Source organism: Tyto alba, unplaced genomic scaffold (assembly GCF_018691265.1).
Source record: "Tyto alba isolate M040663 unplaced genomic scaffold, T.alba_DEE_v4.0 Super-Scaffold_2, whole genome shotgun sequence".
Lineage (NCBI taxonomy): Eukaryota > Metazoa > Chordata > Aves > Strigiformes > Tytonidae > Tyto > Tyto alba.
Window position 1 is genome coordinate 74216518 of NW_024881282.1, and position 27483 is coordinate 74244000.

Genomic DNA, 27483 nt, shown 5'->3' on the forward strand with positions numbered 1-27483 from the left:
CTGATGGGGCAATAAGTGCCACAAAGATGATGGAGGGACTGGAACATCTCTCCTATGAGGGAAGGCTGAGAGAGCTGGGACTGTTCAGCCTGGAGAAGAGAAGCCTCAAGGATCTTATCAATGTACATAAATACCTGAAGGGAGGGTACAAAGAAGCTGGAGACAAGCATTTTTCAGTGGTGCCCGGTGACAGGACCAGAGCCAATGGACACAAACTGAAATAGGAGATGCCATCTGAGCATCAGGAAACAATTTTTCACTTGAGGGTGACCAAGCACTGGAACAAGTTGCCCTGAGAGGCTGTGGAGTCTTAATCCTTGGAGATATTCAAAAGCTGTCTGGCCATGGGCCTGGGCAAACAGCCCTAGGTAGCCCTGCTTGAGCACAGGCTTTGGACCAGAAGATCTCCAGAGGTTCCTTCCAACCTCAACCATTCTGTGATTTTGTGATTATCTATGCTATCAACTTATTCCTTATTTCTAATAAAAGGAATTTTAATTAATGCATTGCAGAGTTTGAATACCTTTCTTACAACAATGAACGACAGCAAATCACCCTCCAGAGTTAGACAGTTCACTCATTAAAAAGGTCATACAAGGATGTCTATGACTTTTTGCTGCTTAAATGAACACAGATGAATTCTACCTTTGGTGTATGAGTTGACAGTTCATTGTTTTAACTTGTTGGGGGTCGAGTTTGAACACTTGTATAAAAAAAATGTTTAATAGTCTTCTCTCTGGAAAGTGGGTAGTTACTAGTAAATGCTGCATTGTCTCCAAGAGATGCAGAACAGAATCACCGTGGTGAATAAAACTTATGTTTACCTTGGAAACCACAGTGAGTTGGAGGAGAGACAGAGCCTGAGATCCTCAGCCTGTAGGCAGGCAAACATGGGACCAGACCCTAAGAAAGGTGTCTGAGTGAGCAGACCATGGACAGGCTGGGACAGGGCTGAAGGTCCAGTTCACCTTGGAGCTGGGACACAGTTCTGGAGCCCAGGACACAGAGGCAGGCAAAAGGCAGAGCCAACAGTGCCTGGGAAGGACTACTACCTTCCCTTCATGAGAGGTATTGGCTATGTCTACAATCTGGATATTTAAAAACATAAGGTACTGTAATGAGAGTTCCTGATTGAAAACTATAGTAAGGAGGAGAAAGGACTTCTTCTCAGGGAAGATGATACAGCTGTTATTAGAGCTTTCAGCTGCCCTCCCCTCACAAAACCCAGCATCCTTTCAATCTTTTCATATCAAACTTTTTATGTCAGGCAGGTTTTGTAGTTTATTTTTCCCAGTGCTTCCCAGTGTTATGTAGTCATGTTGCTTCTCATAATTTGATATGCATAAGGCATTTGAAGCATGCTTTTTCACATTCCTAGGTAAAATATTGAAATAGTAAACATTTGCCATTTTGTTCATCTGTCAAAAATCCTTTGTTGCACAATTGTAATGTAGGGCATTAAGCTGGAGGTAACTGCTCAAGCTGGACACAGGAATGGCACTTCTCTGCAGAAACTAGGTCATGTAAATGCAACCACCAGATTACTCCCTAACATGCAAGTTTGTCCATACCACTGATCAACGTTACACAGCAATCTCAATTAACCTGTAGGTGAGTACGTTCCCCTGGCACTGCTATAAAAACTAAATTTTAAAGGCAAGTGAGCTATTTGTCTCAGAAAAATGAACCTAGCACAGATTAAAAAGACTGTCAGTTGCTTTACTAGATGGATCATATAAATATCAGCCATGTACTCAGTTCTCATAATCTATTTAGTGACTTCGTATTTATAAAATGTTTGTCAAGCTTAACATGACAATGTACTTAAAAAAAATTTCAAAGCCTGCTTTTCCAAGCTTTTACAAGAAGTTCCATAAACAGTCTGACATGTACATGGATGCCTGGAAAGTGATACAGGCAACATGTAATTATTGGTGCTGAATGAGGACTTTTGATATTCAAAATCTTATCAAAAGAAGCAAGTTGCGGGTGGAGGCATTGCAAGCACATGCTGGCAAGAACATGGTGTCCAAAATACATTATGAAACACAGAGCAGCTGATTGTCAGAGATCCTAGTAGAAATATTCCTGTAACAGGGCATTCTCAAAGACAACAACTTCGCTCTTCTGTAACACTGAGTAAAACATCTCAAAAGAATATAGATGGAGGAAGCTCTACATATTAGTGACACCCGCTTTTGTGCCAGAGCCAAAACAAGATTTATGTGCTTAGTACTGAAGCAATACTCAAATAGGAGAGATGCTGCTTTGATTACAATAATGGATTTTACCTTTTTGTTGCATCCAGAACATCATGGTATTTAACCAGGCATGTAGCTGACAGCACTTTACATTATAACTCTCTGTATCTGTCACTTGGTAGGAATCCAATGAGTTGCTGAGTAGATCTTAATCCTCTGAATAATCAAGATTTTCTATGGATCACAAGTAAAAGGGACTTGGCTTGCACTAAGTGACCACATTGTGCTTTAAGTAAGACATCTCCATGAGTCTGGAGAATGAAGTCTCTCCATCCATCTATACAGAAGGTGGTCATAGTATAACCTGCTTCAACTGAAATGACCACAGTAGATCAGAGACGATACTAAAATCCCTGTACCAAATCAAGACTGGGCTTTTCTTGTGATTCAAACTTGTCAACAAGGGTCTTCATTTGTATCAAGTGTGTGGTACTGGCTTCTGTGCTTCAGACAACTGCTCACCAGGAAATGCACTCATCTCCATATGGAGTAAAATTTGAGTATCTATCAACACATCTCAATTCCTCACTCACGTTTAGTCCTCTTGGTATCTCCCATAGCCACAGCTTGCTCCAGACATGCCCCCAGTCTGAAGTAACTGAGAGAACAAAACCCCAGAGCATGTGGAAGTCTTTCACAAGCATCAGTTTAGGTGCAGCCTTTAAGATCAATGTTAGATTTATGTAAATACATTTTTAAATCTAAACTAAACCCCAATGAAGCAAGCTGACTAAAGCCTTCAGTCCAGGATTTCTGCAACACTTAATAACAGAAAAGACTTCTAAGCTGTGCTTTAATTAGCTGACTCTTGTGTCTGGCCAGTAAGGAAAGCACCTTGCATGGCTTGAGAGGGAGTAGAAGCTAATCCGTAAAGCCATTTTCCACCTCTGACTATTAGCAAAGGTGAATCTTGTTCTTGTGCTACCAAGAGGTACTGTTATTACTTGTGATCAGTCAGCACATGGACCTAATGAAAAACCTTAAAACTTTACAGCTGTGAGCCTTCAGTCAAAACAGAGAGGCCTCCCAGTGATCCCATCAGGCAAAGCTTCATCTAACTTCCAGGGCAGCAAGACAGAACTTTTCTGCTCGAGGTGAGACAAGACAGAACTTTCTTCAATCAGGAAGAAGTGCAAGTATTTCTGTACAAGTCTCAGTAAACTGAAATGGGAAAAGCTGTACCATGGATGAGCCCTCTCAGATGCAAGGCCGCACTTCTCAATGAACAGAAGAGTACTAAATTAACCTGTCTTGAATTGATTCATTTCAAAAAAAGAAAAAACAAGATACAAAGTAGAAGCCAATTTGTTAAAGCAAACCTATAACAAAATAGTACTCATAACTGAAGTTATGTTTTATGTTAACGCTATCTACTGCAGACCTTTTTCTCATCTGCCAGATAAGTGGTGAACTTTGGAAATAAACATATTTAAAAGGAGCACGATGAACTTGATAACAATACGTATGAAAGATAGATGCAGTGTGCAAGGGAGTAGATATCTCAGCATGACATGAACTGATGGCAAAGTACTGAAGGAACAGGTCAAAGTGGTGGTGTACTATCAGTAAAATGCTGAAGGGCAATGACAGTTGCTATTGAGCTGTTGGCATGTGCAGTCAGAGTACAGTTTAACTCCAGCTGACCCAACTAAAGGGATTATAGTTAAAGACAGAGCAGTGTGAGCTGACAAGAAATTATGATGTGCAAAATACAACATAACACAGAGACATCTCAGCCAATCTAAATGAGGTGAGGCAACAGAACTCGCGTATTTGCACAGCACTTCATTCGGGCTCCTTCTCTTACACACAACGCACTAAAGAGAAAGTAGTCTAATACAGAAAGGCCATATATACATACTACATATGCACATACTTTCATATGTAACATATGGCATCTGAAAGCGAACACAACAATTTTGCAAGATCAAACTGCTTAGGTAATCAAGAATTGTCTTAGGGAACAATCACACTTTAACGACAGTGGCCACTACTACCTACCTCCATGTTTATGGTAACATCTGAATCACAGTATAATCTTCAAAGTTTCATGGCTTATAATGTAAAAATGATTTTTACTTTATCACTTTATTATTTATATCACTTAGAACTGAAACATTCTTGCTTGGTTTCATCCACATGATGAATATCCTTGGACTACTTGAGGCAAATCACAACAGATACTTGGATTACTCAATAGAACTGAGAGGAAATATATCTTTGTAGCTGATGTAATTTTCTTTAGTAGCCAAGCATATTTTTAGAATGCAGAAAGAAAAACACCAGAGAGGAAAAAACTTGTAAAGGAACTCCAGATAAAATACCAGAAATAGAGCAGACATATGCAAAGACAAACAGCTTAGGAGGGCCAGATAACCTTTAAACTGTAATGTTCCACACTGCTATAGCATTAATAAGACGACAGCAAGATATAGATATATAAATCTTAAATGATGAAGAACAACCAACATTTTATACTAGTGCATCTTTGGTTGCCTCCATTTTAGCATCTGACAAGCCTGGTGTTGAGGGAAAGACGTACTAGAGATCTACCTGAACGAGCAATAGAAAGAGAGAGAGAATACAGAATTGGACCATCACTGTCACTGCTGAGAAAGTGGTCAGAGGTGGACTTCTACTAGAATGGCACATGGAATTACAAAGAAACTATGCATACTACTGGAGAAACATGCCCCTCTCACAAAAATACCCAAATTACAGTAGAAGCAAGCTGGAGAGAAAAAACAGTAGCAATGGACCAAGAGAAAGAAATATAGTGGATTAAAAATTACTCCAAGCTCTACGAATGTGAATCAGTGAATCAGTCCTCAGGAAAAACAGAGAAAACGCTGATGAATGTTTTAGGTATGTGTTGTGATAGGAAGACCCGAGAGTCATGACAGAAGGTTACGGAACCAACAGACACCATGTGAGACATTCCTCCATGCAAATAAGACAATAAGAAATAGCTGGCAGAAAATTATTAATAATTTATATCAGTAACCCTGTGGTGATTACAGGTTTTTGTTTACAGTGATTACAGTGGTGATTACAGGCATTGAGGAACATTCCTGTGGTAGTGGTGAGGTAACCTGCAAGTATGTAGGTATGCAATTCTGCTGGCATTTATATCAAATGAAGGAGAACTAAGGAAATGAGAGCCAACGTGCAGAATCTTCGTTTCCTTACAACAGAAAAAGCTGAGACTTTTAGTTGGAGAGCAAGAAGAGCTAAAGTAAATGTTAGAAGGAATTGTATGCTAGAGTTCACTAATTCCATAAAGATGGAGTCTCCTCCCATGTTTAAGACCAACAGAGAAGGAACAGGGCACAGTTTGGAGAAATCGGGCTACCTTCAGATATACTGCTGATATACTATGAAAGGATTGACTTGTTTTAATTCCCTAAGTGCTACATATAAATCTTGCGGTCATATCTTTAGAATTGGCACTCATGCTACCCACTACATATTTTTTCGAATTATTTAGTATTTAAAATTATATTTCTGAATTCTGATTTGATTCATGATTCCTTACCAACTAGATCACCCACAAGCATTTATTTTTTCATTCATGCTACCTTCATGACCAGTTAATTAGAAGAGGAATGTAAAAAAGTGGTTAACAAATAAATTTTACTTTGCAGAAGAGGGACAGAGAAGTAGAAGGGGCAAGAGCACACACTCTGCCAGTTACTGAGGCTCCAATGACATGGCAACTTGTTGAGCTGTGACCAGTTCCTAGCACCAATCCATCCCTGAAAACAAGCTGCTTCTGGCACCAATATGACACTGGACTGCTTAAAGCCTCTTAAAGTCTCCATCTCTTCTGTCCACCTTCCTTTTTTATAGGCCTGTCACGGACAGCAGCAGAGCCACACTCACAGAAATCCCTGGGCTTCTCTCTCCCTGCTCCCCAAAAGGGCAGTTTATCCTATCAGTCTCCACCAGAATTGTGACCGATTAAGGACAAATTTTGCATGGTCTGGCCCTATATGAGGAGAGAAAAAAATTTCTCACAATGTTTCACAGTAAAATCTAAAAAAAACAGTGTAATGATGCTAAGCAATCTAAAAAGATAAAAAGACAGGGATTCTTCAGGCTCTGTTTTAAAGCCCACATACCGCTAAGTAAATCTAACTACAAACCATTTGCAGTGCTGATGAAATTTGGATATACAATGAGATAATTCACTTTTTAATAAATCATACTTCCGTGTGTAGCTTTTGAACTTGGCAAAGACACATGACTTCCCACGCATTTCTGGAATACTACACTGGAACATTACAAACATAGATGAAAAAAGAATCTTTTCAGTGAGCTCCTATTTACTGTGGAGTATTTTCTTAGTAGTCACTGTATTCTCCACCATTCACTGTGTGCAGATGAGGTTCCTACATTTGACCCAAAAAGGGCTGATGTGGAATTAAATTCAGCCTCAGGCATGCAGGAGTAAGCTCTCACCAGGCTCAATGGTAACTATGTCCACTCACGGAGAGCCATCTCCCATATTCTTAGACCAGAGGCATAATGTATGCACTTAAACACAGTGATGTCATTCTAATTCACTGCTCTGACAGACATCCATCAATTCAAGAGCCTTCTGCTATACCGCAGTTTTCAACTACCCACCAAATGAAAGAGTGAGGTAGATTGAATCCAGGTGATACTGTCTTACCACCTCCCAGATCCTCTCAGCCCAGAACCTAAATTTTCCCTAAAGTTCTGCTGAAATATATACATGAGGAAATGCAGGCAGGGAACTACCTTTTCCAGTCTGAAGTTTTACAGTTATGTCTAAAAAGTAAACAAACAGAAGGTAATTTTGACCAAGCAGCAAATTGCGCAGAGTTAATAAGCAAAAGGGTTGCACCAGGGAGACCTTCCAAAACAAGCTGCTTTAATTTGGGGACTTCAGAACAATCTACAAACCACTGCAGAAATTCCAAATGTATTCTAGAGCCAGGGACAGACAAAAAAACCCAACTGAATGTGTAATTTATTTAGGCCATAAATATATGAACTATTATAACGCTCAGAAGTAGAATACAGGCAGAAAGAAAAGCCTAGACCACATAAGGCAATCCACACAAAATTCTTCAAAGTCTAGCAGATCTCTTGCAAATCTGGTCCAGAAATGTATATTTTTCAATTTAAAACTGAATCTCCTTCAAGTCATCCTTAGTGTCTCAGATATTCATCTAAGACTCTGTAAACCCAAAGAACAAATACACTGAGCAAAAAAGCAACTTAGGATCATTAAGGGCATCCTAACAAACAAATCTGATTGCTGTCCTGTATCAACCCCTTCAGCCACATTCACCCACAAATCCCTACAAGACTCAGTCTCGCAGTCCCTCTCCAAATACAGGACACTTATGAGTGAGAGGCCACACTTCTCACCCTACAGAACCCATACTGACACAGCTGAACCATCCTCCCCCAAGCAGACTTCAAAGTCTTCTGCCATAGTCAAGGTGTAGCACTTTAGCTGGGGATCCCTCTCTGTCACTCACTGCTGTCCCATTTACCCAGACATCGCTCTGTCCCTTGGGAAGGGGATACCTCTGTACTGCCTAAAAAAACCCGCCAGGAGCACAGAGCTCACACAGACCCGAGCCATAGCAACGTCACTTAGATGTCCTGAAGACATCACGGCAGCACTCTGTCTACTGGGGGATGCTATTAGACTGCATATGAGTGATGCATTCAGGGTTCACCACAAAAATGATATGCCAATCCTTACACGGCTTTGCTCACAGAGGGCTGTAAAGACGCTGGCTGAATGTGCTTCTGACCAAAAGTTTTGAAATGTTCCAAAGATGAGGTCTGATGGACAAACTCTCCCAGCACTGCAAAGTTAGGGGAAACAGCTAACAAATAACCATGTTTATGGAAATGAAAACTCAGCAGATGTGATACAGTGCCCTCAAGCAGCACCTTGGCAAATCTGCCTGAAAACAATGTGAGTCTGCTTTCACGGAATAAACAGGACGTAAGTAAAGGGGAAGGGCTGTAGGCAAGCCAGCCTCAGATGTTGATCTGAGAAGGGGCTGGGATCACACAAAGGACAAAAGTGACTGAAACTTAAGATTTTCTGCAAGAAAAAAAATTAGAATAGCTTTTGTTCTGTCTAAGAATAAAAGTGATTTTAAGAATGTCCTGCACAATGGGAATTCTGAAATATTGTTTCATAAAACATTAAATAAAGCATGTTGCTCCATATTCCTGAATTAAACTCTCAAGTGGCTCAGAAAAATTACAATGGCTAGCAATAAATTATACATATATTTGAAAAAACTATAGATAAATATTCTTTGTTACCTTCACCCGCAGCAAGGAAAATCTGCTCATCAGTTAATATCTTCCATTCAACTTAATTGCTTGTACTTTTTAAACAAGACTATGGAAAGAAATGAACTACAGAAAGCGTTCAAAGATTCTCAGTGTTTGATTTTGCCTTTGCAAAACAATCTAGTTAGAAGTCTCTAAGGAGATATTCTAGAATCAACTGCGTTAGATTATGTTCTGATAGTCCAACAGCAAGTCAGAATACAAATGAAGCACAAAAAAGCAATGTTTCCCTTGGTAAAATGACATATTATTAAAAAGGCAATTTCCAGTTAATATTGGATTGGATTCTGGTCTTGTAGTGTAAAAGTTGAAGTTTTGAAAATTATTTTGAACAATACATTTAGGAGCCAAAGCACTCTCACTTGTTTAGATCTTTGATTTTACATTGAAATTGGGATTAAGATCTATTAAGTCTATTTCAAATTTCTTTCAGATTCTAGTCTATTCCCATGATCCCAATTATCCAGGATTTTAGCCATCAGGGGAACAGAGGCTCCATCAGAAGTCTACGTAATCCCTTTCCAATGACTGAAGATTTGTATCACCAAGGAGAAGGTATCTTTTTTTTTAGCACTCTCCACACAGCTGAGGTTGTGTTTGCCACCTTTTAACTTGGCTGTACATATCAAAGATTGAAAATTAAATAAGTAAGGTCAAAATTCATGTAATCAGACAAAAGGTGTCACCTTGAGCAAAACACATACCTTTGTGGTATATAAAACATGTGTTGTGGAGGGGGTTTGTAGAGAACTCCTTCATACACAGGCCACAAACCACTTAAAATTCTGAAGAGTGAACTCTTTCCACAGCCATTGGGTCCAGTGATTAAAAGATTCATCCCCTCCTGGACCTACAATAACAATGAAAATGCAAAGATGTTACTATACAGTATATGTTGCACAAGACAGTCTAAGACCCCTGGATGGAGTTACTTGAGCATTTATATCAAATTATCAACCCATTTCATTAATCACCTGCATAGTTTTATGCAGCTACTCTGGAAACAGTGGCATTAGATACTGTATGTGGGCTGATATAATGAAAATAATTTCTATAATGTTTGAGTATTTCTTTAAACTACACTGATTAAATCACAATGACAATACACCACAGTCAGAATCAATTATTCTAATGCAGATTAGGTCCAAAGATGTTAACAGAGTGCATAGCAGTGCTATGCCCATCAGTGATACTAATGTAAACTATGGAAGCCTGATCAAATAATTTGGAAAATTTACTTCACATTGCCCTTTCTTGCTTAATTACCAGTGTTATTTTCACTGTGATGAACTTGGTTTTACTAATTTCAATACTACCCTGTGCATATATGAGTGTATATTTATGCGTAATCACAATGTCATTGTCTATCCTTTAATAAATATATTGATTACGCTGTATTTTCTGTCATTTTTGTCTCTTGAACCAAATGAATAAATATAACCGTCTCCTTGACCATAAAGTTGTAATTTTACAAATCTGAAATTCCTAACTGAAGTCACTGCAAGTTTTGCCATAGCTAGGATCCTGTCCCGCTAGTTGCCAATTCCTATACCAACAGAGGTGGCAAGAGGAACACTCTGCTTTAGCTAAATTAAAGGACCTGCTGGAATTATTCATGTTAGTGTTCTGACAACTTCAACTACTTTATAAAATAATATCATCTGCACTGGAACATAAGATCAGGATACATATGGGAATAATGCAGTAAAGGTCATCCATTAAAACTGTGAGCAGGTACCGAATGGTATCTGGAGTAGCTTTTTAAAAACTATACAAGTTTTTACTGAGTAAAGACTCCACAGTTGGGCTTGTGAACTATGCTGTCAACTATTAGTTAGTACTGCTCTCTGTGGTGATGAAGCAAAACTACAGACTCAATTTTTTCACTGTTGCTCTCAACTCAGACTTTTAAAGGAGCCTATGTGAGTAAAGCATCCCAATTTCATTGAAATTAAGTAAAGAGGGATGCTGACTCCCATAAACACTTCTGAAAATCTCAGGTTGTTTTTTCACCTGGCAACAGCACCAGAAATCCTCTCTTCTCTTTCTTTGAGCAGGATAAGCTACATATGTCTGCCTCTAATGAGCTACTATGCCTACCTTTCTGGACTTCCCCTTTTATCCATATGCTCTTCCAAGTACTTAACATAAGGTACATGAATTCTGTGCTGTTTATGTTAATGTGATGGCAACAATCAGAAGATTCTTGCATATCATCTTACTTTGAAGTTTAGTCTGGAAACCACCACATCGCCATTCGGAGTAATAATAGGAACATTTTCACAAATAATTCCATGATCAACATCAATAACTTTCCCTAGAAAGAAAAAAAAAATTTAAAATTAGAGTTTGTGAAACCTTCCATTAAGCAATGATACATGTCAGTCTCTGCGTGCAGTTGAGAAGGATAAATTGGTGAGTTTCAAACAAATCTTTTATGTGCTCCAGGTTCCCCTAGTGGAAAATCTGGATAATAAATCTTAGCTAGTCAGAAAGACACTGTCAGCAGTAACCAAAGGTGTGCTAAATCCTAAATTTGATCATAAATATAATGCACAATATGCATAAATATGCATAAACACATAATGCACTGCAAAGTCATGTTTACTCACATTCTACCTGTATTTACTGTATTTTGTTTTAAATAGGTGGTCAATATCAACCAGTAAAAAAGTTCAAGAACAGCCTCAGCCACAGGCAGATCAGGTACCTTGAGCATTTAATTAGAAAATGGAATCTACTTTCACTACCAGCTCTGAAACTCGGAGCCCAGTTCAGTCTCCTCCAGCAACAAGAGCAAAGTAGAAAACATTTAATGGCTTGTTTCCGTCCTTTTTGAAACCACAGACGCTGCAAACGTGTCTTGTAAGTATTTGCAGAAACCCATATAACATTTCACTTACTATTTGGGTTTCTAGCAAATTTAAATAACACAGTCTCAATCAGACATTTGGATAATCTGTAGCACAAGGACTTTGAAATAAATTCTTCTGGAAACAGTAAAAAAATTAAACCAACTCTGACTTCTTAGTTCCCTGTTAATGGGCTTCTCTAACAGAACCCAAACAGCTGGGCTCCTAGACAAATATCATAAATTACTTTTATAGACAAGATGCAAAGGAAAGAGACTTCTTTTTGTATTAGAAGGCTGCTTATTTTATAATTTAGACTAATCTGAACAAAGAAAAATGAAACTAAGGAAAAGTTGAGTTTATTACAAAAAGATCTGGTAGCATTTCCTTCAGTTAAGGTTAGTTTTACATTTTCCATTAAGAGGGTCTTTGCTCAATTGCTTCTGACTTTGTCAAACTGTAACTACCTGGGCAAAAACTTCTGTGCCATGTATTAGTCAAAGCATTCTTTTTTTCCTAAGTTTTATTTAAAATAGTCCTGTGGTGTCCAACATGACATTATGCAAAATTTTGCTGTTAAAAAAAAATTACTTGTATACAGTGGAGAAATTCCAGTTAAAATAAGTCTATGATAAAAAATAGTAAGTATTACGTAGCAATTAATAGTAAGTATTAAGTAAACTTAATTCTCATTTCCTAACTTCACAATGTTTGATTGCAACTTTGGCATGCTTTTAAAACATATTTATGTCTAATCAGAAATACAATTTTACAGTATTTGTAGAAGATGTAAAAAATTCTACTTCAAACTTAAAATTCTGAACTATTAGATATACTATGTATATACAATATTATTATGTGTTAAAATATTCTAATAGTTTTCATATTTTCTCAATGCTCTTATTGACAACAGTAAATGCAAGGCACAAACCAGACATCCCTTAGTTACATACAATATAAGTTTAATATTGGACGACTCGAAAGAAAATAAGTAGTATGTATTCAAAGAGCATTTGGGGAAGCTGAATATTAAGATTTTTCTTTTCTAACAATGCATACACATATACGTATGTGAGCACGTGTACTTTTAGCCACATACAAATCCACTCTGCAGGGAATTCTGAAGTATCAAGACCAAAAGAAGAGAGGAAAAACAGTATTACAATGGGACTTGTCATAAAAAGCGTGGAGCCTGTGGCCTAGATTCATCTGGCCTAAATTCTACTTAAGTCCTTGTGCACAATGCTTCATCTTGGCTAGCTGCCTCTGAGAGCCTACAACCACTCAGGAGTAAATATTAGTCACCACAACTTAGGAGGAATTCAGGCTGGAGGAAATGTGTGACTGTAGTGGAATTAAATCTTGGGAAAAGGCTGCAGAGAAAAAAGGAGTGGAGTATAAGTATACTAGACCAAAAGGGAATGTGAACAGCATGGTTGCATATCTGAATTGTATTTAGGTTTGTTATTAAAACACAGTTACCTAAAAAGAGCCCCCAAATTACTTTGTTGCTCCAGGAACTACAAACCTTTTTGCTTGTACATGACAAAATGTAACAGTTATAAAATGCCATTTCTTTTAATGTCAGCCAAACCTTACCATGATCTACAAGATTAAGACATCAGCTATTTCCACAGCTATCCACCATGCTGCATCAGGCTGTTTGTTATGAAGAACCTTGTCAGAGGACCTTTGAGAAATCTGTGCTGAAGGGCAGCACTGTTGAAATTGCTGAAGGAAGTTATTTCATAAAGAGCGCTGGTGCTTTCAGCTCTACCGAGGTTTAAGTTTTCAGAAGTCAAAGGGAAGGAATGAGGCTTTTCAGCACCACAGAGGGGAGAAGTAGAAGGGGTCTGTTGGGAAAACTGGGAAAAGCCCATAGCAAAAGCTGCCTTTAAGTACCTCAGAGAGAAGCTGGACACCAAGAGGAAGAGAGAGGTGGCACATAATGGAGCACGATAAGAAAATGGATGTACACAGAAATGCTTTGAGGAGGGTAGAGACAGAAGTATACTGACACCAGAAAGATACAGGATAGGGATGGCAGGGATAAGGTATATATTGATCAGATCATTTGGGAGGCGAGGGGAAGGGTAAAACTGTCAGCTCTTTTTCAGTCGAAAATTCCCACTAAATTACAAAAAAGGAAGCACAGGGATATTTTCAGTCACTGACAATAAACCAGATTTTCATCAAAAATTACCGAACCAATCTGTCCTTCCCTTCTACCCCAAACAAAATAATGTGGTGTTTGAAGATGAAAATGTTACAGTCTCATTTTTCTAAAAAAAAAATAAGTGTCTGAGAAAAGCAGGCACTGTCCATGTAAGAATAATAATGCTACCACCACCAATAATAGTATAGGTGAAATGCCGTTTTCATTTAAAGTTTTCACAGAAAACATTTGAGCAATTTTGTGTATTAGAAAAGCACTGCATAAGCACAGAGTTACAAACTAGCAGGAGGTTAAAATGGAAGGCAACATGGTCTCTGGGGTATTAAAGCTGAAACGCTGATTTGTTGTAGAAACAAAACCTCTGTTCACCTCCAGTCCCACTGCACCAGCCTCACATACAGGGAAATACATACAAATATGAATTCTTTACCTTTGATTTCTAAGGGCCCATCAATGCGTAATTCTGCTTTATCTTCATTCTTGCTGTTGTTTTTAGACCCTTGGATAACAGCAGTTCTTTTGTAGATGCCTCTCTTCACCTCATCAAAGACTGAAAACATGTTGTAGACACGGGCAGTGTAGCCTGCTAGCTCTGTAACCTGAGAAACAACAAATGCCTCATTCCAGTTACACTTTAGAAATTCTATAAATGAAATGTTTGGCCAAAGATTCATGAAAAACATTCCCAGCTATTCTAAGTCAGCACTTCTCAAATGCTATTCTGGAAGGACCAACGATGCATCTTTCGATGCCTGTCAATTTTCATTGCTTGAGATTCCGTGCTAACTCATATGCCACCCACAGGTCCTACCAGCCATCAGGCAGAGACAGTTTGAGGGGATAGATTTCAGCCAATGTAGGCTATGATAGCTCCACTAAATGAGGAGCTTGCAAGGACTGCTCTTTCCCGTGGCTCAGTAGTCTCCAACCATCAGAGAATAGCTATTAGCGTACCTGAAAATAGAGAGCCTATCATACAAGAAAAAAACAAAATATCTGCATTTGCCAGCAAAACAAAGGTCCACAGAAGTGAGAAAAACGGGTATCTATAATTATTTATGTTTACTTCCCTATATTCCCAAAACCTCCTGTGGAAAAAGTGTGCTTTTCTGTATAAAATGGGTAGCATCAGGGCATCCTAATCAAAAATATGGTATAAAAAAGAAATTACTCTTCTGCATGCTAGAATAGCAGAGCTAAATCTGAGACCTTGGATTAGAACTGGGCATTTTTAAGATGGTGAGGTCTCTTAAAAGGCTTTCTTTTTTTTTTTTTTTTGGTCCTTTTGTCACAATATCCACCTGGTGCAGACAGAAACAACAGATCTCTGGAACTGGTAACTTCCTATTTGTGGACAGTGACACTACCAAAAGCTCCCAAAGAACTGCCTCCATCTGCTGGCAGCAAAGAATTAAACCTGGGCACCTTTTCGTACATATATTATTAGGTAGTTTTAAAAGGATGGATTTTTATACTAAATGCAGAGTGTAAGACAAGAATAGCAAGAAAATTAGTTCAAGATTATAAAATCACTATCTTGCTGTGGTTAAACACATACACTCCATGATTGAGTTCACCTGCTATGGCGTACATAATTCCAGTATAAAATCCTCTATAAATTTCACTATTTGTGCCAGATTCAGAAGTAAGTGCTAGTTCTGGCCACATGGCCATCACTCCATTGGAGGTTAACAAGTATAAAACATCTCAAAAAACTCAGTTTACAATGAGTAATCACTCAATGTTTCAACTCCATCAGCCATACATTGTTTTGCACTACTTATAATTGCATTAACAGCTGTTAAAAGTATGTACTGGGCTAACACCACTTGAGGCAGTAGGTAGCACAAATGAGTTGTAGTACCATTTTCCACACAGAAGTCTTCCTAGCAGTTTTAGTGGGAGCTCGTGCCAGGACTGAGTGCTCCGCACAGCGTCGGCAGTGGCATTTGATGGAGAGAGTCCTGCATGTGACAACCAAAACTTGTACCAACTGTGCCCCAGAAGAAACATAACTTGTAGTAGGTTTCTAAATTACGACCCTACAAACTCACTTTGTCAAAACACTAAATACTACCATCTAAACTATTGACCTGCAAAGAAAAGTCGAGCCCACCTCAGCTGCACGCTGAATTACACTGACTGGAAGGAGGCTGCTTTGGTGGATCAGGTGGGGAAGAACTGGAACTTCACTACCGCTTGAAGGGGATTGAAGTACACTGTCTTTTGGAAACTGCCTGAATCACAAACTGGGAATGACAATGTGATTAAAGTACCACAGTGTCTCTTGAAGAGAAGTATAAATGCAAAATTAGGATGGAAAATCATGGTCTTTGATCTCATGTTGTCTAGATTAAAAAATCTCACCATGTTATAAACAAAGCGAGTTTGTTCAGTTGTTCCTACTATTTTGTGGGTATTTTTGTTTCCAAAAACTAAAACCACAATGTTTATAAGTCCCCATGTATATTATATAAATGACTTAAATGTTGAAAATAAAACAGAAATTACATCAGTGTATAATAGGTTATCTGGCTGTATCTTTAGAGCAGAGGCCAAGCAGGGGAACAGCTAAAGGAACAAAGGTCAAAATTGCAGTCCATTAGAAGAAATCCTGCAAAAAGCTCAGACTCTGGCTTTGTCGGAGCCCAGGCACCAAACTAAAGGCACCAAACTACTGCTCCTCCTCCAATTTACAAAGCTGTAGCTATTATGGCTGGATTCCAAGTAATGGAACACATAGTCTGATTAGCTGCATAGCTAATGCATAGCTCCTCACACCACACTGGGAAAAGGGGTCCCCACCAAAGGGATGAGCAAAAACCAATTAACAAATGCAGAACCAACATTTAGAAGGAAACGTTGAGGAGAATAACAGCACTGCCTCACTCTTATTTTACTTAACAGCCAGCACCTAGAGAAACTCCCAAGAGAGACCACAGATGAAAACCCAACTTTACTGGAATTTGGGCAAAGACCTGAAACAACATCTTCAATCTTCCAGATGAACATCCTGTACTTCTAGACTATATGTTGTCCCAAACTGGACTTATTCCTGCTATAATTTCTCTACTTTGCAAAATTATTCACAATTTAACAGGTTCACAAGATACTGAAAACAGCCCTGTAGTTTAGGTGGCCAGGAAATAAGTAGTGAATTCTCTTCGTGCTTCATACAAAACATGACAGGAACAGGTTGCCCAGAGAGGTGGTAGATGCCCCATCCCTGGAAGCATTCAAGGTCAGACTGGACAGGGCTCTGTGCAACCTGATCTAGTTGAAGATGTCCCTGCTCATTGCACAGGGGTTGGACTAGATGGCCTTTAAAGGTCCCTTCCAAACCAAACTATTCTATGATTCTACGATACTTCCAACAGAAGAGTCCCAATACATCGAAGGCAGACAGCCTGAATTCAGGTCTGTGATCCAAAGAGAGGAGGAATTTGAACCTTTATCACTCACATTCCAGGAACTTCTATTGCTCTATGTTGGCACCTGAACATGGGTATTAAAAAAGACATTGACATGTTGCACCATACTGGCAGCTGTGCACTTTAGACTCTTCGTGGACTTAACTCTAAAGATCAAACTATCAGTTCAAAGATCTCCACGGATTTACTTGCAGTAGAATTGCCTTTAAAAACTGCACTTTTTTTTTTTTTTTTTGCAATTTATATTAAACGTAAATTCTGTTTTACTTTTTTTTTCTCTTCTGTTTCATGTATGACAGATGTACAGTACCTCTTTGTATGAAGACATAATCCTTTCAATAGCATCTGCTCCAGAGATCAGCAAATTTCGTGATGTAGTAAAAGCTTCTGTTCTTTCACTAACCATTGCCTGTTTCTGGCCATCTTCCAATTCTAAAAGTAAAAAAAAGTTTTCTGTTAAAATATTCTTCTGAAAGTTATCTCTACAAATTAAATTATTATTGGAATGTGAGCTATTATAGAGCAGATTTTAAATTAAGAAAAAGTTAACTCTACAAAGACAACCTTTCAAAAATAATTGGTGTGAATGTAACTAGCACAGATAGCTTGGTAACAAAGAACAAGTGGGAGTATATGGAATTCGTCTTCTTATGCAAAACACCCTGATATTTTATATTATTTGTCTACCTAGATAATTTTCTTTTTAATACATCATTATTCAACCGAAATTTTTCAAAATGTGAAAATGAAACCTAAGCAATGACTTGAAACAGTTTTTTAATATAATTTTTACTACTTTTGCAATTATTAATTTTTAGCCTTACTTATTTACTGGTTTCATGTAAAAGGAAACCTTCATATTGATGGAAATTTGGCAAAACAATTATATTTCAATAAGAAAGTAATAAGCTCTTTTATTATCAAAAGTATGGTTTAAGTAGGATACCTCTTTTACAACACAATTTCTCTCTTCATCTGACACCAAAACAAAGTTATGATGCTTTGTTTATGACACTGCAGCCTATTAGCAAAAAAACTTTTGCTCCAAAGAAAGCAGTTGTCTCATTAGAACATATCAGCAGCATCAGGGAAGGAAAAAACAGCAACAAAAATTATAGAAGATGTATGAGAAATAAATATGTTTACATTTAACGTATTTATATATACTCTTGCTACAATGTGACCTATAGATTTATACCGCATAGTCAACTTGCAAGGTTTGCTTCTTGAAGGAATCAGGATTTAAAAAGAAGTGGCTGAATATTTTAAGACTGACTTGTTTCAGTGTTAATAGTTGCATCTACAAAAAAGAAAACAACAATGTGTAGTAAATCGCTCAAAGATTTTTCAAATACAAGACTTAAAATTAAAGGTCTCAAGGATTTTCTGCATCACATAACTTTATATATATCTTTATATATTGCTTAAGTCTGTTGCAGAACAGGGTCTGATTTTTTTTTTCTTTTCTTAAATTTGTAAAGTTTTTTTAAAGTTTCTTTTTTTTAAACTAAGCTGCTGCTAGGCATCAGGCTAGGCAGGGTAATGGGTGGATCCAGTGTGGCAACTCCTGTATTAGCAATTGTTATTAACATCCTCTGTGATGTTTGCACAGTGTTGATGGTCAAGAACATCTAGCAGGAATTCCCTGCAGGTATAATGCAACTGTAAATTTTATGGGCTAATTCAAGCAACGCAAGAGTATAGCAAACAGTATTTTTTTACTTGGTGAATAACTGTCTTGCCTCCCCGACAAGATTGGGTTCTAGAAATCTGGTGTCTAGAAATCTACATGCAATACCAAAGCCAGATGTATCTATCTTTTTTTAGTTAAATCTGAATGCTGTTTTGCTTTCATTTACATTTCCATAAACGTATCCCTACATTATTGCATCTGAATCACTGAAATACATTATGGATAATTTAGGAAAAACTTAAAATTCTTATGTCATAATTTTGCACATATATATATATACATACACACATACCATCTATACGTTACTCTTTCTGGCCTCAGATGGTTTTTATAGCAATTTTATTTAATTGAAATACATGTTCAAATTTCTTAGCTTTATTTATACAACACCAGTATACTGTCAACTAGTTGTATGTAATCTCACCACCTGAGACACAACGACATTCTTTAAAAAAAAAAAAAAAAAAGACAGAAAACCTCTTGCAAGGGGAGAGATGACAAAATTCTTGCTCATGTAGTTCTCACTTATTTTAAAAAGTCATTTCCACTCTAAGAAGTAAAAATTAGGGGATAGGGAGAATTCAGGAATTCAGTTAATTTATTAGTAAAAACTAAACTGAAATTTGTTCCTTACTTCTCAGAGAACAATATTTTTGTTCATCTTGTTGGGATTATAGCTCACAGAGCCCATGTTATGTAGAACCAACACAATTTAATCATTTAGGAATCACATATGGTTTAACTACACTAATGCAGCATTCCTCCTGTATGTAAATACAGAATTTCCTGATGGCTGCTTCCAGCACCCGGGCTAGCTCATCTAGCAAGAGTCTGGAGATCTCTACAAACCACTGCATCAGTCATTTTAGGGGTATTTGAAACAATAAAAATATATACATTTTATGAGCATTTCACTGTTCCAAAACACGAGCTCTTATATGCCTAACCCACCAAGATTACTTCTCTTGAACTTTTTGTCCAAAACACTTTCCATATGGCTGGCCTCCTGTGTTTGACGAAGTGGTGCACTGTAACATGGCAGATAGACTGTCTCTGTTTCATACAGAATCTAACGTTTCCCTTTTCATCTTCTTTTATGTAATTGATAGTCACAATTGTTTGATAAACAAAGATAAGTGTTCACACTGTCTAGAGAAACCAAAGTCCTGCTTCCAAAAATAATTACTTTCCAGAAAGTGATGAGAGACATGACATTTGGAACAATGATGGTTTAATCCAAAAAGTATGAGAAATATTATCAAATGGGAATCTTGGATTTGCCAGTTAATTTCTCCCATAAAATATGTAACAGAATTAGAAATTTCATCCAGAAAAAACACTGTCACAGAAGATTCTTTCTTCTTTTTATTGCAGGATTATTTTTTACTTTTTTTTTTTCCCCTTGAAGAAGCACACAAAATCTATTGCTTTACACCTTTAGTCTCACATCTGGTCATGGTACCAGTTTTGTGTAAATTCCCTCATTCTGATGATTTATCCTAGAGTAATGAATTCACTACTTCTTCCTTCAGATGTGAACAAATTTGCATCTGACCCGCTGAGGCACAAAAGCACTGTTTTCCCAAGCAAGCCAATGGTAAGTCCAGGTCTGCTTGATTCTTTGCATACCCGTTTTATTTTGAAATGGTCTTGACAGTGTTGATTTGTCAGTATTATGTCTGTGATCCATTATTATGATATGCCTCAAGTCTCCATAAGCAGCCCTGTGCTTTAACAGTTTAGGTTGCTGGTGGCAAATATTCTTCGACTTTATAACACGAGACATCTCTGCATCTTTGTTTTCGCTCATGTTTTAAAAGTATTCATCAAAAGAATACTCATGAGTAACAGGAAAGTTATTTAGTTTTGCATGAATATGAATATTTTTTTAATTCATGCTGTCATACCAAAGAGATGTTTACAATGTGTGGTTAAGAGATCTTTTTATTGACTGTACTCATTCCTGTCTTAGCAGAAAGACTCTTACCACTTTTTCTGTTGTGCTGATAACCTTCACTGTGAGGTGAAACGGCTTTGTACAAACTCTTCTGTTTGGAATAGGACCTCCTGATATTTTTGAAGCCGTTGCCAGGATCCTGATACAGTGTCCTCCTGAGCCATGTGATGGGCAGTGGCTCAGACAGCCGAACACCCAGGCACGTACGGACACAACTGCAAGCAAGCTAAACTTCGTGGGGGCTGCACAAAGTCATCCCACAGGTCAGACCAATCTTGTCCAGTTGGACAGCCCTGGTCTGGAGCATAACTACCGGGACCTGCACAGAAAATAATTCACTCATTCCTGATTAAATGTACCCAACTTAGAACTGATCCTTCCACAGACATTGTAGGATCTGTGCTTAAAGAATCCTATGGAATTTGTAATGCATTCTATAGTTCTACTTGTGCATAAGGAAACCTGTTGAGGCAAACTTCCCCACTGTCTTTCAGTACCTTTCCTTAATTACCTTTCTGCCTTTTTTTTTTTTTTTTAATAGCACCCATAATAATAACATTACTTGTGCTTTATTTCACTTCTTGGAAAGTTGTGATGGAATGTCAAAAATTATACCACCCAAGCCTGGAATCTGAATTTCACCTTCTCTTCTCACAGGGAGTCAGGGAAAAACAGTGGTTCCTAACAGGTCAACACATAACAGAATACTTACCCATAATTACACTATGATTTATGGAAGGAGGAGACAAGTACTCTAGGAAACTTAATAGTATCATTTTGTAAAGTAGTGGAAGATGCTGCAAAAATCAGCCTGCCATCCCAACAGCAGCTAGTGAAAAAGGACTGCAATTATCATTATAATCTCATGTGACACAAGGATCCTCTAACTCCTGAATTTATGCTATTTATCAGGCTTATGTTCAAAGTTGGATTTTTTGTGTTGCTCTTTCCTCAGCTGACTTGCTATGCTTGAAAGTTACACACAAGACACAGGCGCTGCAAAAATGTCTGTGAATAATAAATAAATATGAATGGCATTCAGGGGAAGTACTGTCTTTTGAGGACATAACTTTAAAGAAACACTTAGAAATTAAGTAAAAAATTGCATTACCGCCATCTGCAAATCCTGTTGCGGTGATGATGGGCACAGCAACCATAATCATACCACAGCTACTCCAGACATACTTCATCAGGAACTGCTCTATCATGATGTACCATAAACGTTTGGACAAAATGAGATTCATCTGATCTGCCAAAGCCTTGTAGCTTTTTTGCAGTTGTTTCATTTCTACCTACAGTTAAAAAAGAAAAGATTTATACAATGCGACAAAGATGCACATATCATACAAGATACGTTCACATATGTGCATGAAGTAATCAGGTACCCAGAGCTGTGACTTCTGAGCCACATCTACTGCATGGTACATTTATTTTCACTGTGCTGCAGTCTCACAGCAAAAGTGCACAGCTTTATGGATGTCAGTGGACCTGGTCCTTATTTACGCCATCGTCTCTTGATAGCACATTGGCAGGTTTTCAGCTCTTCTAAGATCTCTGATATATACAAGAACAACATACAAGGCAAGTCACAACAGCTGATTCTAACAACAAAAATATGGTTGATTCCACATCCCTTTAATAAAGCTGCAGCTATAGAGTTTCAGAGCAACTGAAACTCCTCATATTGGAAAGCGTTCGGGGATCAATCATCTCCAACTTAAAGTTGCAAAGCTGATCCCTGAAAAGCAATGCTGCTTGGTTTTGCAAGCAGTCTGGAGGAAGAGAGAACCATCCCAAGAGGTTTAACAGGTCAAAGACAGTTGCAAGTCAATATGATATAACGTAGGCAGTTCAAGCCAGTATATGTGGGAATAAAAAAAATGTTTAATTTAGCTGCACTTAAAACATTACTATAGGCAGCTTTTGAGAATGATTACTTCTACCAAAATAAACCATTTACATTATATAATCATTGCTTGGACTGAAAGAGTAATAATTCAGGCTGGTTTCCAGCTTTCATTTTCACCTTGCATGAAACAACTTTTTTTTTTTCCATAGTGTTTGAAATTTGTTACAGCCAAAATTCACTTCTAATAAAAACATGAAGAGTTCCTTAATAAGGTGGCTTTAAAACAAGCCATTAGTTTATGTAACTGTGACTGCTGAAGTACTGTACTTAAGCTATTTTAAGACTCAGATGACTACATCTTTGCTTAGCTATGTAAAAGAGTGTCAAAGGTTGTAGTGCTCTCTGTGCTATCACCAAGTTTTCCCCTAGACTTTCTGGTGTGCCCTGGTTGCTACTTCTGCAGCATTAAATATGGTAGTTCATAAACATGGGTGAAAAAAAAAAAAAAAAAAAGGCCTGGAAAAGTTAAGTGGAATGAACTGGGTGGGGGAAAAACAAAAACGGAGATTAGCTTTCTAGAAAAGCACAGGATCCAGCTGCAAAACAGGAACAGCTTGTCAGAGCACAAGGGAACTACGGTCCGCTCCCCCCAGATACCGCCTGTGAGACGGCATTTTCCTAAGAAACGGGAAGTGCTAGCTGTAAACAGGTTTAAATGTCAGAGGGACCCAAAGCACTGAGGGAGTGCTGCAGGGGAAATGCAGGTCGGTGACCCCAACACCCTCCAACTTGTCTCCTCCTTACCTTGTGCCCTCGGTAAAAGGCGATCTCTTCCACGTTGGCAATGATGCGGGAATGCATGAAGCGCAGGTAGCCCTTCTTCTGAGCCTCCTCCGCCACCAGCTTGCCAAACTTGGGCGAGCAGGCTTTGAGCACGCAGGCCGTAGCGTAGACGACGAGCCCCGCCAGGACCGTGGGCCCGATGGGGTTAGCCCCCCGGGACCGCGCTGTGCGTATGAGGGTGTAGGAGGTGAGCACGACATCCAGGATGGGCTTGGTGAGGTTGGAGTAGAGATGCGCCACAGACTGGGAGAACATCATGATGTCCTCGGTGAGGGACTGGTCAGGGTTGGCCAGCCGCCCGTCCATGCTGATCACTCTGTAGTACGTCTGGTTGGCAAAGTAGGTCTCATAGGCGTGATCCACCAGGCGCGTGCGGAAGGCGAGGGCCAGCTTGCACTCCAGGTACCGTATGGTGCTGTTCACGAAGGTGGCTGGGATTGCAATCATCAGCCATTTGATTAATTTGAAGACAAAGCTCCTGGGCTTTTTTTCCACGATGCTTTTCACAATCTTCCCATCGAGGGCGGCCACATAGATGGAGAGGAAGGTCCTGGAAACCAGAGCGACGGAGTGGAGGCAGAGCAAGCCCAGCTCGGCGCTCACCAGCTTCGGGAAGAACAGCTTGCGAAGTTCCAGCAGCTGCTTGAAAAATTCGGCGTTGACGGCCGGGGAGGCTCTGCCCCGGCTGCCGGCGCGGTGAGGCGCCTCCCGGCCCCCCTCAGCCCGGGCCGCATCCTGCGAGCCGCCGGCGCAGCCCGCCCGCTGCATGCGCCTGCGGAGGAGGGGGTAGAGGATTCGGAGCCCGTACGCCGCAGCCAGCAGGCACGCAGCCCTCTTCGCGGCGCTCGCCCTGCTCCATTGCACCCGCCGGGCCGCCGCATGCAGCATGTGGGTCATCCTGCCCCGCCGGAGTGCACCGCTGCGCGCCGGTGCTAGCGGGGCCGGCTCATGCCCAGCGGGAAGGTCGGTCCCGCCGGGTCTTCATCGGACCGCCCGGGGCCCCGGCTCCCCGCCAGCCGCCCTGCCGTGACAGATGCCGAGTGAGACCGGCCTCCCAGGGACGATGGTCGCCTTCAAAGCGCGGCGCGTTGCACAACGCAGCCCGGCGCGGCGCAGCCCGCCCCGCCGACCACCATTGGCTGCGCCGGCGCGGGGCGGCCCCGGCGGCGGCCCCGGCTCCCCCGCAGCCCGGCCGCTCGCCCGCAGCCCGGCGGCAGCGCCGGGACTCTCCGCCGTGGGTTCCCGGCGGGTTCCCCCCGGCGCTCGGCCCGACTGCGCGGCGGGGTCCCCGGCGCTCGGCCCGCTGGCGCCCCGGCTCGCCTCAGGCTGCGGCCGGCCCTTTCCTTCCGCCTGCCCCACGGAGCAGGCACCGCCTCCGGCCCCGGCAGCGGCGGCGGCGGGGGGGCGGGGAGGGACGCGGGGGACGGCGGCGGCGAGAGCTCGGGCCCTGCGGCGGCCCCGGCGGCGGGGCTCCGCCTCCCCCCGCGGCGCCCGCCCGAGCCCTACGCCGGGGCGGTGGGGGACGGCAGCGGCGTGCCCGGAGCCCGGAGCCCGGTGCGGGGCGAGCGGCGGCGGCGGCAGCGCGCAGGCGGGGCCGGTGGCCGAGGGGCAGCCGCGGGTCGGAAATGCGGGAGGGACCCGGGCAGCGCGGCGCCTCCCGGAGCAGCGCTTTCAAAGTACGCCTGATTTATTTCCTGTCCTCTCGTCAAAAGGAAACCGGTATTGTGCTCTTGCCGCGTTATTCGGCAAAAACAACCCCGAGCGATTCGCGTGGTCCCTAGAGCAAAACCAGGCTAAATTCGCACACGGGAATTAACAGTAAAGGCAGTTGTCCTGCTGCTTCATTTTTCTCTTTTCCTGATTTCTTATTGCTACTTGACTTGTTTGGAAAAGGTACTGTATTTGGACGTGCAGGGGGAGGATCAGAGTACTTAAAAAAACCACGTTAAGTAACCTTTCACACTTTGAAGTCATAAGATAACTGCATAAGCTGGTCTATGATAAAGCACTAGTTTAGGATGTGCGTGGAAAAGTAGATTTGAAAAATGTGCTATTAGGCATTTACTGGAGTGCTGAGGAGTCCAGCCTTCCCCTAGAAATGGAAAGTGAGGCCACCTACCTTGCCGTAACTCAGCATATGTACTTAAGTCACGTTCCTGTTATAAAACGGCCCTCTCCGGACAGAGTGCAGTGATGATATTTAGACAGCAACACAAGCTTCAGGATGAAGAAATAATGCCTTCGATTTGAGAGAGAGAGCACTTTGCTTTTTAAAGTCAGGCACCACTTACCAAAAAGTGCAGGTGAGTTCCAAAAAAGCCCAGTACGCCAAGACCAGCAAGACAAGACCCAGAATATTCTGTTTCCTACTTCTTCCTAGGAGGTTGCACAAATAGTGTCCACAATGTGCTGGACAGTTATGTAGAGAAGACGTGGGCTAATCTTGGAGTTTACTGGTCTTTCTGCTGATGAGGACAGGATAGAGAGCTGGATAGACGTGCTTTTAGCTTTTTTTTTTTTTTTTTTTAATACACAATTCAAAATCAAGCTAGGAAACTGTCAAAATCTGACCTAGTGCAGTACAGCTAATGCTCAGTAGGTAGGACTGGTTTCTCTGCAGATTATTTTGTCAGTAAAATAGGATTTTCAGTGCACAAAGACACTGACAAGATGCACTGGCTAAGAAACTGCTTTGCTGAGGGTTTGTTATTTTTTTAATCATGATCCCCAGTTGGACACTTCCCATTCTGGCTTGTGTGTATTACAGCATACTCTTAGGTTTTGCCAAACCACAGTTATTTGCAATATTCCATTACTCTAGCATTTTCTTACCAAGGGGAAAGTTCACAGATCTCTTTCGGTGCCACATAGCTGCTGACCTTTCACTTCACAAGATCCTGGAGGACTGAAGCTTTTGGTGACTTGGCATAAGTGCAGACTTACACCTCACAGACAGATCTGTGGGAACATTTAAGTAAAGCAAATCTGACTCTGCAGTGTTTCAGGCAATAAAAGCAATGTATTTTCTTATTTTGAAAGTATGGAGAAAAGCCTAAACTCTTGTTTTAAATACACCCTTTCTTCTGTTCTTGCTGCCTCAAGAGTTCTCTTCTGCCACAGTCCTGCTTTGTAATCCATGCACAACCTCCTCTTTGTGGAACATGGCCTAAGGTGATAGATTATTTTTTTAGTGGTGAAGGCAGAAATTTTACTACATTTAGTCATAATAAAATTTTTCAATATTACTTGAAAAATAATTATCAAAGCTGCAGTAATATTGGTGCAGTGTTCAGTGCTCTGTTGTCTCCATGATTTCTACTGACTTTTAAAATAAAGATAAGTGCAATCAAGTAAATTTGAAGAACTGAGTCTGTGGGGTTGGAGGGCTGTTGATATTAGAACCAGGATATTTTGGGGTTTATCCTCTCTTGAGGAGAACCAGATACTTTTTTTTTTCTTCCCTTTTTTTAGTGCTAAGTGATTGGTTTTTAGTCATATGATTGGTTTTCATCAAACATGTTAAAATAACTTGTGTGCATTTTCTGAATACAGGAGCCAGTAACTGAGGAGGGAGAGTAAGAGGAGCTTATCCTATTTTTAGAATTATTTAATATTCTGTCATAATTTTTCACTATTTTAAGTCAATATTTCAGCAGAACAGAATGCCATAATTCTGCTCCCAACTACAAAAATAAAATTGTTTATTATCCAAACAAGGCTTCTCTGATGACTGAATTAACAGAATTACTGTCTATATAAATGATTTGTGCTTGGATACAACCACAAGTCAGAAATAGAAACAATGAATATCAGACTGACTAAACTCCACCAATGTTTAAGCATGTAGGAACTAGAGTGTAATCATGACAACACTGATGCCTCTTTTTTTCTCTTCTATTTTATGCCCACTGGCTCCCACTCCAGCACTTCATTGTTGCACAACTCTGTGACTGCAATGGAGACAATGGAATTGGAACATGCAGGTTGTTGTGTGAGACATATCAGTCAGCCTTCCTCAATGATCATTTTTTCTACCTTTTGGTTCAATGTTTGGAAAAATAAAATGTGCA

General features: G+C 40.1%; 1 protein-coding gene across 1 annotated transcript in view; it reads right to left on the reverse strand.

Annotated features, from left to right (window-relative positions):
• Positions 1–27483, reverse strand: part of ABCD2 (ATP binding cassette subfamily D member 2) — a 50459-nt gene extending 22976 nt beyond the window's left edge. The window contains exons 1-6 of the mRNA XM_009972182.3: positions 23375–27483; positions 21833–22013; positions 17382–17503; positions 14071–14239; positions 10835–10929; positions 9317–9462 (exon numbers count right to left, since the gene is read on the reverse strand). Of these exons, the coding sequence (XP_009970484.3) occupies positions 9317–9462; positions 10835–10929; positions 14071–14239; positions 17382–17503; positions 21833–22013; positions 23375–24310 (1649 nt within the window). The 5' untranslated portion in view covers positions 24311–27483. The remainder of the gene's footprint in view (positions 1–9316; positions 9463–10834; positions 10930–14070; positions 14240–17381; positions 17504–21832; positions 22014–23374) is intronic.